The sequence below is a fragment of the Ursus arctos genome, unplaced genomic scaffold (genome assembly GCF_023065955.2).
Source record: "Ursus arctos isolate Adak ecotype North America unplaced genomic scaffold, UrsArc2.0 scaffold_3, whole genome shotgun sequence".
Classification (NCBI taxonomy): domain Eukaryota; kingdom Metazoa; phylum Chordata; class Mammalia; order Carnivora; family Ursidae; genus Ursus; species Ursus arctos.
In genome coordinates, this window is record NW_026622985.1 from 3383689 (window position 1) to 3396087 (window position 12399).

The 12399-nt window shown below is 39.9% G+C and overlaps 1 protein-coding gene across 1 annotated transcript; it reads right to left on the reverse strand.

Annotated features, from left to right (window-relative positions):
* Positions 1–678: 678 nt before the first annotated feature.
* POM121L12 (POM121 transmembrane nucleoporin like 12) lies at positions 679–1482 on the reverse strand. The gene has a single exon (XM_026513258.2). The coding sequence runs from the start codon at positions 1480–1482 to the stop codon at positions 679–681; it is 804 nt and encodes a 267-aa protein (XP_026369043.2).
* Positions 1483–12399: the final 10917 nt, after the last annotated feature.

A 12399-nucleotide genomic window follows, 5' to 3' on the forward strand; every position in this document is an offset into this window, starting at 1 on the left:
TCCACACACGGCCAGAATGATCAGTTTAAAACACATCAAGCTGATTAGTGTTTCCTCTGCTTAAAACCTATTGGTTTTAGAATAAAACTCGAACTCTTCCATGGCCCCATTACTTTATATTACTTCATCTTTGTCTGTGTCACTAACCTCATATGTTTTCTCTCACCACTCTCTAGCTTTACTGGACTTCTCTTTGGGCCTCAAATAAATAAAAGTTATTACCAGTGCAGGGTCTTTGCCCTTGCTCTTGATAGTCTGGAACACGTTTTCCTTTTATTTTTATAGAAAAAGATCTTTTTAAAATATGAATATTATTTTTAATAAGAACAAATATTTATACAAACTGGGCAAATAAGGAAGGTGGGGAAAGAAGAATGCCTTCCAGTAAATGAAGGGAAAAGACAGGAAGGATTGGGCAGGCAGGAGGAGGCAAGGGGTTTAACAACAACAATCTTCAGTGTGGGCTCTCCAGAGTAAGGACAGGCAGGTCTGGGGGCTGCAGTAATACTGGGGCAGGGTCCCCTGGAGGGCTGGAGCATGGGGTCAGCAAGATGAGAATAGATACACAGGTTTGAGTTTTAGGAGGCAGGTAACAGGGCCCTGACTCTTAGGAAGAAGCCAGAGGAGCCATCGGGCTGGGCGCCCTCAGGGCGGGAAGAGACCCTCCTGGTGGTGTTCTTATGCACTGGGGGAGGGTGGGAGGCCCCGGGAGTGCTGCATCTTCTCCCAGCTCTGCCCCTGAGGCTCTGGGCGCTGGGCTGACACCGCCCCTGCAGCGGGGTGAGCAGCAGACAGTGAAGGCTGGGCATCAGGCTCGAGGTCGGCGTCCTCCCTGCAGACGCTGTAGCTCCAGGAGTGAAGGTTTCTGATCAGAGGCCCTGGCCTGGGCACGAAGGAAGGGACCACTCCATTTCTGATCAGGGGCTTAAAGGCAGATGGCCTGGGCTCCGGGTCCCGCCTCCTGCTAACGCTCTCGGGGATCTCAAACCACAGGGGCCCGTCAAACTTCCTGTTCCCCTTCTGGCACTGGCTGAGAGCCCTCAGTACGGTCTCCTTGGCACAAGGGTCTGGACGCTCCTCCGGGGGGAAAAGGCCTGCAGGGCAGGCACCGTGCCCCTGTGCCTGGGACACCCAGGGGCTCCTTCTGCCCTCAGGGGGTGCGATCTTGACCGTCACAGGGCTCCAGAGCCGCCGTGGGTGGCGGGCACTCCAGAGCCACCGCTTCATGTAATTCTCCCAGGCGCTGGAGAGATCCGGCCCCAGGACTGTCTCAGGAGGTGGCTTGGCGGGAAAGCGCCTCCACGCCTCGGTGACCACCCTCCTTGGCTTGGCGGGGTCCCAGTTGGGCGGCATCCGCGGGAGGCGTCCGGGGCAGATGTGGTGCCCACCGTCCTCGGCCTGGGCAGGCCTGGGCCGAGGGTTCGGGCGCCCTTGGGCGAGGGGTTGCAGCGCAGGCTTGGGTGTGCTCAGGTAGCTGCCCATGAGAGCGGGCGTCGGGGAGGGGGCCTTCTAGTGGGGATTCGGCTTCCAGAAGTTCCCAATGTCGCCAGGCGCAGCTGCGGCCAAAGTGCCTGGAGCTCGGATGACCGTTGGCATCTGGGTGCACGGAAAGCGCGTGGGCCTGGGCGCTGGAACCCTCCACACCCCGCGGGCGCGTGAGGCTGGCAGAGGGGACACGGGAGAAGTCTGCAGGAGCGGCTGCAGCCTGCGTGTGCACGGTTATCTGAAGGTCACAGCCTCCAGCCTCTGTTCTTCTTGCTGCTGATAGCAAGAGTTTGGCTGTGGAGAGAGGCCTAGAAGCTCAGGATCTCCACTCCCCAACCCCCGGCATCTTTATTGCAGTATCATTCACATACCATACACTTCACCCAAAGAGTACAGTTCTATGACTTTGAGCACATTCACAGATACATGCACCCATCACCATTTCCCTATTGCGGGCTTTCGTGTAAACGGGGTTATGTAATAGGTAGTCTTTTGTGCCTGGCTTCTTTTGTTCAGAATACCGTTTGCAAGGTCCATCCACACAGTAGCAGGTAGTGGCTTCCCACTCTGTTTGTGATCCAGCAATATTCCATTGCACGGATAGACCAGTGTTGTTTATCCTTTGCCAGTTAATGGACATTCGGGTTGTTTCCACTCTTCTGATATTATGAATAATGCTGTTATGAACATTCTTCGTGTATAAAAGTTTATGTGGACAAATGTCTTCATTTCTCTTGGGTGTATAGTGAGGGTAGAATTGCTAGGCCATACCTTAACTGTTGAACTTTTTTTTTTTTTTAAATTTATTTATTTGAGAGAGAGCACATATTAGCTGGGGGAGGGGCAGAGGGAGAGGGGGAGAGAAACCTTATGCAGACTCCATGCGGAGCAGGGAGCCCTACGTGGGGCTCGACCTCATGACCCTGAGACCATGACCTGAGACAAAATCAAATTCCTAGGCTTCACCTATGGAGCCACCCAGTCGTTCCTTAACTGTTCGATTTTTTGAGAAATTACCGAACTATTTTCCACAGTGTCTGTATAAGTCTACACCTCCAGCAGCAGAGCTGTCTCTGTCTTTGTACTTGACTTTAGAAGGATAAGGTATAATAATTCTTGTAGTTCATAAAAATTACAGATCAGGTATTGACAGATGGCTATTCTCTTTCATTATCTTAAAAACTAAACATAATTCACTTGAATACTCTTTTAAGGAAAAATAAATAACTAGTTTTTGTTTCTGTAAATGTGATACATGTTTTATTCTTCTAGAATGGTTGTTAATGTTACTTTCTGCAATTTGCTTCTTAAGGAAATGGTAGTAGACCATGATTTATGTTTTAGCCCCGACAACATTGGTTTTATGAAGACTGTCCTATAATTTAGGCTTCATGCATCATATATAGATTTTATTCCTCTTGAACGTTAATGCAATTTCTCTTTTTTTTCCATTTTTCCTGGGAATCCATGTGGCTCACATTTCCCACTAACAGTTAAAAAGAATCTGACTGCAAAAACAGTGTTTGAAGACACACACACACACATATATATATATATACATACATATATATATATATATATATATATGTATGTATATATATATATGTATGTATATATATATATAGTGATGGAGTTCGGAGGTCTGTTGAAGGTGGTATAAAGCAAACTGTCCTCCAGAATGTTTTCCTCAAAAGCACATGTGCAAGGTGCCTGTGAGCTAGCCAGTAAAGGTACAGAAAAGTAGAGGCTGGCAAAGTAAGTACCAAATCCAAGAGCAAGCAGCAGGGGCATTCCAATTCTGAGCGGCAAACAGGTGACTACTGAGGACATGACAAGGAGCCTCCTGAAGGCTTCACAAAGCTTCTGCAGTTTGGAAAGAAGTCACTTGTTGGAGAGGTAGGCATGCCATCAGCCAAGGTGTACTGGAGGATGAGATCCATAACACTTCCCACTCACCAATTCATTTTCAATTCTTTTTTTTTTTTTTTAAGATTTTACTTATTTATTTGACAGAGAGAGAGACAGCCAGTGACAGAGGGAACACAGGCAGGGGGAGTGGGAGAGGAAGAAGCAGGCTCCCAGCAGAGCAGGAAGCCCAATGTGGGGCTCAATCCCAGGACCCCAGGATCACGCCCTGAGCTTAAGGCAGATGCTTAACGGCTGAGCCACCCAGGCGCCCCTCAGTTTCATTTCTTCCACATTTCTAATTTATTAATGATCCCACAGATTATGATTTTGAAAACAAGAACTTCCTATGCTATAATTTTCTTCTTAAAAAGACATTTCTTGATAATGATAGAAATGACTTTTATAGCTAAGAAGCCTCTTAAGATGATGATATCATTATCATCAGAATGGGCCATTAATGCAATTGAATATAGATTTCTTAAAGTGTATCTCAACCCCCAGGATCGACAGAGTTTCCCACATCCTATTTGCAGTGTAATCCAGTGGGTGTCATTTTGGTTTGTGGTTAAACAATCTTCCAAAAACCACTGTCTCTCTGCTGGTGAGGCACAGCCAGCCACAAGTTAACCACTTCTACATGTATCTTTACCAGTAAATCGACATGTTTGCTGATTAGTTAAAAGTTATTTTCATAGACCTCAAATATGTCTGCTTCTTCTCCTTCTCACACATAAAGAGATAAGAGATTTCTTTTGGTTCCTTGACATTAATGTAAGTCAGTGGTTCCCGATGAGAGGCAGCTTTGCTGCTTTCCAAAGGCTGTGCCAGGGTCATTAGAGAAAGTAGGCTGCGGATACAGGGTAAAGCCAGGGGTGTTGCTGAACATCCGGTGGTGCCCAAGCCAGGCCCCACAGCAGAGAACGGTGTGGCCGTAGCCGTCAGCCCTGCAGGCACTGAGAAACTCTGCCCGCACAAGTTCCCTTCTCTTCCCTTAATGTTCTTAAGTTACGTAACTATGGTAAGTTTTCAGAACTATGAAATTAACTCCAGCTCAATGCTGTGAAACGAACCCCATTCTCTATTTGAATTTTACCAATTGTTCCTTTTCTTTTTCAGGAGCTAGTCCTTTCAGTCTGCTTGAGTCTATGAGAGTTTATCCATCTTTCCTGTTTTCCATGACCTTGACACTTCAGAAGAGTACTGACCAGGTATTTTTTAGGAATGCTTATTTTTTTTTTTTAGCAACTTAATCGTTTTATATTTCCCTTTAATTAAATTATACATTCAGATAGCTTGAAGCTCTAAAGCATTCTAGAATTCTTATTGAAAACATTGCATATATATATAATGATATAACATATCATTAAATTCCTTTTTTCTTACAGAAATCTGGTAGTATAGCTCTCCATTTCTTTTTATTCATTTTTTTCCCTAAGTGCTGCTACAAATATGGCAATTCTTTTGCTGTGCCTGTTAACCTGAGCTTGGTGGTCTTTACGTTTATCTCATGCTGGTAGAGCTGACCACTTTGTTCCCCTCAGCAACTTGGGTCCAAATTGGGATCATGGATTTCATTTCTTTGGTTGTATTGTTTACTTGTACATATTAAGTAACCTTTTTTTTGAAACAACTTTATTGAGATATGATGTATATGCCATGCAATTCACTCATGCACAGTTCACTGGCTTTTAGTACATTCATAAATATGGGAGTTTTAATATTTCACAAATATGGAAATTTAATTTTTAATTTAAATTTTAATTAAATAGAAATTTTTTTAAAGATTTGTTCATTCATTTTGGAGGGGAGGGGCAAAGGGAGAGGGAGACGGAGAGAGAATCTCAAGCAGACTCCTGCTGAGCAAGGGGCCCGATGTGGGGTTGGATCTCAGGACCCTGAGATCATGACCTGAGCTGAAATCATAAGTCAGCCACTCAACTGACTGTGCCACAAAGGTGCCCCAAATTTTAATATTTCCATTATCTCAAAGAGAACCCTTACCCTTCACCTATCACCGTCTTATTCCCCCCACCTCTCAACTCTAAACCACCACAAATCTACTTTCTCTCTATATAGAGCCCCATATTGTGGGATTTCAGAAAAATGGAATGAGAGAACATGTGGTCTTTTGTGACTGACTTCTTTCACTTGGTAATATTTCCAAGGTTATCTGTGCCGTAGCGTATGTATCAGCGCTTTCCTCCTTTTTAGGACTCAACATTATTCCATATTGTGTGGACAGACCACGCTTTATCTTTTTGTTAGTTGGTGGACATTTAGGTTGTTTCCACCTTTATTCTATTATGAATAATGTGTTCTGAACATTCATATATAAAATTCTGTATAGGGAAAAACTTTCATTTATCTTTGATGTATATCTAGGAATCAACTTTTCTCAGTCATTCGATAACTCTACATCTAATCATTTGAAAAGTCGCCACATACTTTTTTGCAGTGGCTGCACTATTTTATCAGCAGCATCTGAGGGGCCCAAGCCTCCCTGTCTTCTCTAGCACTGATCCTGATTTCCATTCTAGCCATTGTGGTTTGTGTGAAGTGGTATACCATTGTGGTTTTGACTTGCATTTCCTTGATGACTAATGGTTTGGGACATCTTTTCATGTGTTTATTGGTCATTCATACATCTTTCTTGAAGAAATGTCTATTCAAGTTTTTTGTTTTGTTTTGTTTTTTTGGTTTTTTTTTACCTGTTTTTATTATTGAGTTCCAAGACTTTGTTATATATTCTGGATACAAGTGTCTGAACAAATATATGATTTGCAAATATTTCTCCCATTCTTTGAGTTGTTTGTTCACTTTCTTTTTGATGTTTTTTTAATGTTAAGAACAGCCAATTTGAAATTTTTCCCAAAACCGTGGTCGTGAATGTAGGTGATAGATAGATAGATGATAGATAGATAGATAGAAATATATAGCTATATGAATACTTACAGATGTACAATACACTCATAGAACATTATTTTAGCAGGTTTTTATTAGAAAAGGACTACAAGAACCATAGTCATAATGCGCCCTTACTTATTGGGCAGGGTTGGTTACTTTGTTGTTGCTTGTTTTGTTTTCTCTCTTCTTTCCTTTCCTTTCCTTTCCTTCCTTTTTGAGATCTCCAGTGGTTCATGAAGTTCAGAATTAACTTGCTACTTATTCTTCTTATTTAGATCATTAAATTCCTAACCTGATAAGCCCTCCTCCATAGGTCATTAGCTATTTAGAGAAAATATTTTAGAATTTTGCATCTATTCAAATTTCACTCTTTATTTTAACGAGGGTGGGGGACTATGTCAACTGGTTCTGCAGCTGGAAATAAATATCCTTAATTATTCTGAAGACTGTCATAGAATTCCCTACTCTCGTTATTTGTTCATTCTGGGATTTCTCTGCATTTCATTTTCACCTCCACTCCAGGTTATGTGTGGATGTATTTCATGAATTATTGCCATCCATTTCTATCATCCAGGAATTTCTTGAAATATCTTATCTGCTGATGTTGCCCCATCTCATTTTCTAATATTGTTATCAAAATACTATTTTTTATATTTCTTTGATCTCATTTTAAGGGAATTAAATTTAAAATCGATATATTTAAAGTTAATAGTTTAGTTCATGTGTCTTTTAGAAAATATTTTTAACTTCTACATTCTGATTAGTTACAGTATTACAATGATTTTATGGGTTAGTGGTTCTCAGACATGAGTGTGCAGCCTCAGAATCACTGGGACGTGCTAGACAGAGATTGTTGATCCCGCTCCTGGGAATTCTGTACAGGTTCCAACAATTTACCTTTTGTTAGAAATCTTCCCAGTTGATGCAATGACACCTGCCCTGGGACCACAGTTTGAAAATTGCTGCTATAGGCTTAATTGTGTGTGCATGTGGTTTTAGGATCTAGCGTTTATTGCAGTTACACCAATTTAAGTTAGGTATTGAAGGGAAAGGAGACTATCATCTGATATCTAAATTGTATTTCCTCACTTGGGAAAAATGTGTGTTTTTTAGGAGCATTTCTGAAAATTTAATGTTCATTAAAATCATCTGTAGATGTTGAAATGTAGATTTTGGTTCAGTAGATCTGAGGTGTGGCCTATAATGTGCATTTCTAATAGATGACAAGCTGTCAAAGACTGGTGATCTCAGTCATACCCTGACGGTTTGTTCGAAGCTTGGCCTCAGGCGCTATTCTGGATCAATCACCTCAGCATTTGAGCATGTGTACTTTGGGAGATGAGAACAAAGTTCTCAGTCCCAGTTGCATGTTAGAATGACTCGCAAAACTCCTTGTCCTGCTATTTTGATTAAAATGGTCTGGAGAATGTCTGTGAATACATAATGTAAGGTTTAAAACCTCCCAGTGAATCCAGTTGTCAACTGTGTTCCGAAATGACTGGGCTGGCTGGTTTTGGGCTGGGCAACATGGCCTGCTGGGGACTCTGGCATCCCGCTTGTTGGTCAGCATTGATTTAGTTGACATGCCTGATGGCACAACTTCTTTTTTCTTTTCTTTCCTTTTTTTTTTTTTTTTTTAAAGTTTATTTATTTATTTGAGAGAGGGAGAAAGTGAGCAAGCGAGAGAGAGAACAAGCCAGGGGGAAGGTCAGAGGGAGAAGCAGACTCCCCACTAAGCAGGGAGCCTGATGTGGGGCTCAATCCCAGGACTCTGGGATCATAACCTGAGCCGAAGGCAGATGCTTCACCGACTGAGCCATCCAGGCGCCCATGATGGTGCAACTTCTTCCTTCCATTTCGCTCCATGTTCATTTGCCCAAGGTTTTCCACTATTAGAAAATTACGTTCACTTACATACAGGTCTAACCTTTGATGAAGAGAGTTGCATGTCTGCTCCCTTACCATATATATGACTACATCTCAGAATGTAAGATAGTTCAAGCATTAAGTCCATTTACTGGACAATAAAGCCAGCACTGAGCATAGTAGCTGCCACATGTATTGGCACTTAATAAATGCTCACTGAAAGATTATTTCCTACATTTGTAAAGGTTCAGCTTTTACCTTCCACTCACGTATTTGGCTTCTAAAAAAAATTAATTCCTTTTAAGATTTACACTTCTGGAAATTTCAGAACATAATCCTATGACATTGCATTCTTTTTAGAATGATCTCCTATTATGTATCCAATAGTTTGTTAAATATATACAGAACAAAATGTGTGCCTTCTAATGTCCCATTCAGATATAATTCTATAATCAAAATTTTCAGGCCATAAAATGAAAATAGAGGTGGCATTTTATGCTGAACTATTTCTTCCTGAAAATGAAAGTTTTAAGGGCAAAAATGATGTCTCTTGAGTGCTGCTGTATACAATATCTTAGCGGCTGTGGATGCCCAACACTTGTAAAATGAGAAATTCACCCCAAGGTCCTGTAGTTAAAATTTTGATCAACTCACCAAAAAAAATGAGCACAGATGACAGAGCAGAGAGCAGTGACAGCAGCTGCCTGGGAAAGCAGGATTGGCATGGTTAGCTGCAGGAACTGCCGCTAGTTTTGTTCTCGTAACTCTCCCAGATCCATAATTCAAAGTCTCACAGCTTGCGTAAGATTCATCAGACAGAAAACAGTAATTACAAAGACATAATGAAGGGGTGATTTCTAGAGAAGTCTCTTTGGAATATTGGATGTCACAGTGGGAAACGTATTTTCGTAGCTTTTAAGAAAGATGAGCTCCACGGGTACTGGCATTGGAGTGCATGCTCCTTGGTATCCAGGTCTTTTACTAGGATCATTTCTGCTAGTCTTGGGCTCGCCTGAAATTGAAAAGTCATCCTAAAATGTATTAAAAATAATGTAAGTCAAGAACGATCAAGCATCAGAAACCACGCATGTCTCTTGTTGACTTGACTACTAATAGGCATTCTCATGAATGATTCATTTGATGTAAAATAAATGAAATCAAATGAATGAAATGAAACGGTCCCACTGAGGAGCCAGCATGGGCTTTGCCTTGATCGCAATTAACTATTATGTCAACAGAGTCATGCTACTAAAAAAAAATAGTACAGACTTACAGATTGAACAATGTCTAAGATGTAAAGGCTCAGTAATCCGCAGCATATGGTATGTTACCATCTTCATGGTAATGACGGCAAAAATAAACAATGGAACAAGTACGTGCCAGAGTTCATGGGTTTATGGTTATAATCGTGTAAAACCTACAAACTAAGTAACTGGTTGACTGTCAGGCATTGGTTATATTGGTTTAATTTACCACAAGTTATTCTGAATGCCAAAATACTGAATATTGTATTCTTGGCTGAAATTAAGCATTCAGCAATCTCAGGACAAAGTCATTTCCTGGGAAGCTGATTGGTTAAGCTTTGTTGACCAAATCAAATCTACTTGGAAAACGAATGTCATTTAGCATTCAAATCCATGTGACCAGTTTTTTTATTTTTCAAACTCATTATTGTGCCCACCACCTCACTAGTCTGATCTGCAGATCAATTATTTAAATCATGTTTGCGAGGTGACTTATTTACTGTCTCAACAGAGACAGCAATATGCTTATATTGAATTTATTTTTAAGGTTTTAGAGAGACATTTTTAAAATAAATTTTGGAAGATATATAGTGAAGGTGCCTGATTCCTGATCCAAAATAAAAAAAAAATGAAATTATAGCGATCACTTAAAATTATAATTTCCATAAACCTACTTGGCTCTAAATTATTACTCCAAAGAACATGAGTTTGGATTTTTTAGTTAAGATAATGATTTTCAACCAAACTCTTACCATGTTTTGAATGAATTAAAATCAATCTTACAATGCATGCATTTTAAGAAGTATAAATTAATATATCATAAGCATTAGTTCTTATTAATAAATTATTTGTGTCTTGAGATGATTATATGAATTAATGTGATATATCATATCATATTAATCAATTATATTCACATCTTCATTAAGTTTGATTCATTATATTTTAAAATCAAACCTTGAAAAACTTTATTTCTTTTGTCCTAAAAATATTATGCCACAAATTAAATTACTGAGCACTTTGAATGAGATTTTAGGAATTCTACAAAAAGGGAGTGATGTTGGATGATGTAGTCTAAGAAAATATAGATCCAATTTCAAGATAGTAAAAATGTTCAGTGCTGTAAATGATAGGCTGATGAGTTTATTTTTGTTAATTGTATGAATAAGTAAATAAAAGCAAATATTAGCGGAAAAAAACTTCAGTCCACTGACAGAAGGCATGTCAATATAAATTCCACATAGGTGATAAACTTTATAGCTAAGAGAAAAGTGATAAGTATATTCTGTCTGGAATTCAGAGGGCCATGGGACAAGAAACTTCAGACTACGTCTTTGTATCTCAAAGATGACATAACTGTAAAAAATATTTGTCTTTTAATGAAATTAAGTCTGTGCATTAGATGCAAATCTAAGTATTGAAAACAAACAAAATAAACAAAAACAACCCAGGCCATGCAGTTAACAGTTTTTCTCAAATGGCTAAGGTGATGCAAGAAGGAATCTAGAATCTTAACATATGGCAATAGACAGGACATGTGGAAAGAGAAATCATGACACAGAAAGTTTGGGGAAGACAAATGGAAATTTACACCATTTGCATACCCAACAAAATTTTTTTCTTGATGAATACTGAGCTAAAGTCAGTTACATGGAAATATGGTTGACTGGTGTTTTGAAGATGGAGAATCAGAATAGTCGTGAATAATTCTGTGGGATAAATTGTGGGTCTAGGCTAAATCATCTTGAATATCCAGGCTTCATGCCTGCAGTGACACCATTTCTTTTAAACGAACACATCTGTGCCATCCAGTCTACTTACTTTACCTCATAAAAGCATTCCGGTTTTAGCAAGGAGGGTGCATGTATTTTAATGTGTCTTTAGTAGAGTTTAAACGGTATTAGAATAGGGTCAATGAGACTCCACACAGTAATGTGTAGTGCAAGGGACATAACAACATCAGTGTTCACAAGGACCAGAAAGATGAAGAATGAAAAGAGATGTAAAAAAGAAAATCATATGTATGAAAATGTTTCCCTTTATTCTTTACTATTATGAAACATGACAATGCAATTAGAAGGAAAATTGCACCTGACATTTCCTCAGCATCATCAAGATTGCACACCCCACCTAAAATGATAAATGTCATCTGATCCCATCAATAGCTGGCATAGAAAATGGAGCCAAACTGATACTTGGCGTCTGAACTGCAAGAGGAGCTAAATATTAAAGGTTTTATAGTAAATCTACCAATGTTGAAATGATGACTTTTTTATTGCAAATTTCTTCTTTTTATTTTATGGTGTTTTTCTCATTCTAAATGGATGATCTTTCTCTACAATGAAGTGAAGTTGATCCCTATTTCTTTTAAGGATTGTTCTTTTTCTGTCCTCTATCTCCAGAATCAAAACCTTGTTTCCCTACTTTGTGGGTTTTCACTCATCTGCAATTTTGGTAAGAATAGGTTGTGTTATAGGATTCAAATTTCAAACTTACTTATCCACGTGAAAAGCCACTTGCAGTCTCATTTATATAATAATCTGTCCTTTCTTTCACTGGTTTAAATGCCACCACCATAGTTTTAAATATATTTACCCCTGTGTGTGTTTCCAGGCAAATCATTACATTCAGTCGTCGTGTATTACTTTGCTTTAGCATTTCCTTGCTTTTTTAATTACTATCGCTCTACCTGTTGTTTTGTGCTTTCTTGAATGTAAGTTCACCATCCTTATTCTTCCTCAATGCTGTCTTGGATATTCTTTTTTTTTTTTTTTTTTTAAGATTTTATTTATTTCTATGACAGAGAGCAAGAGAGGAAACACAAGCAGGGGGAGTGGCAGAGGGAGAAGCAGGCTCTCTGCTGAGCAGGGAGCGCAACTTAGGACTCCATCCCAGGTCCCTGACATCATGACCTGAGCCGAAGGCAGACGCTTAATGACTGAGCCACCCAGGTGCCCCTGTCTTGGATATCCTTGACCATTTATTCCTCAGTAGT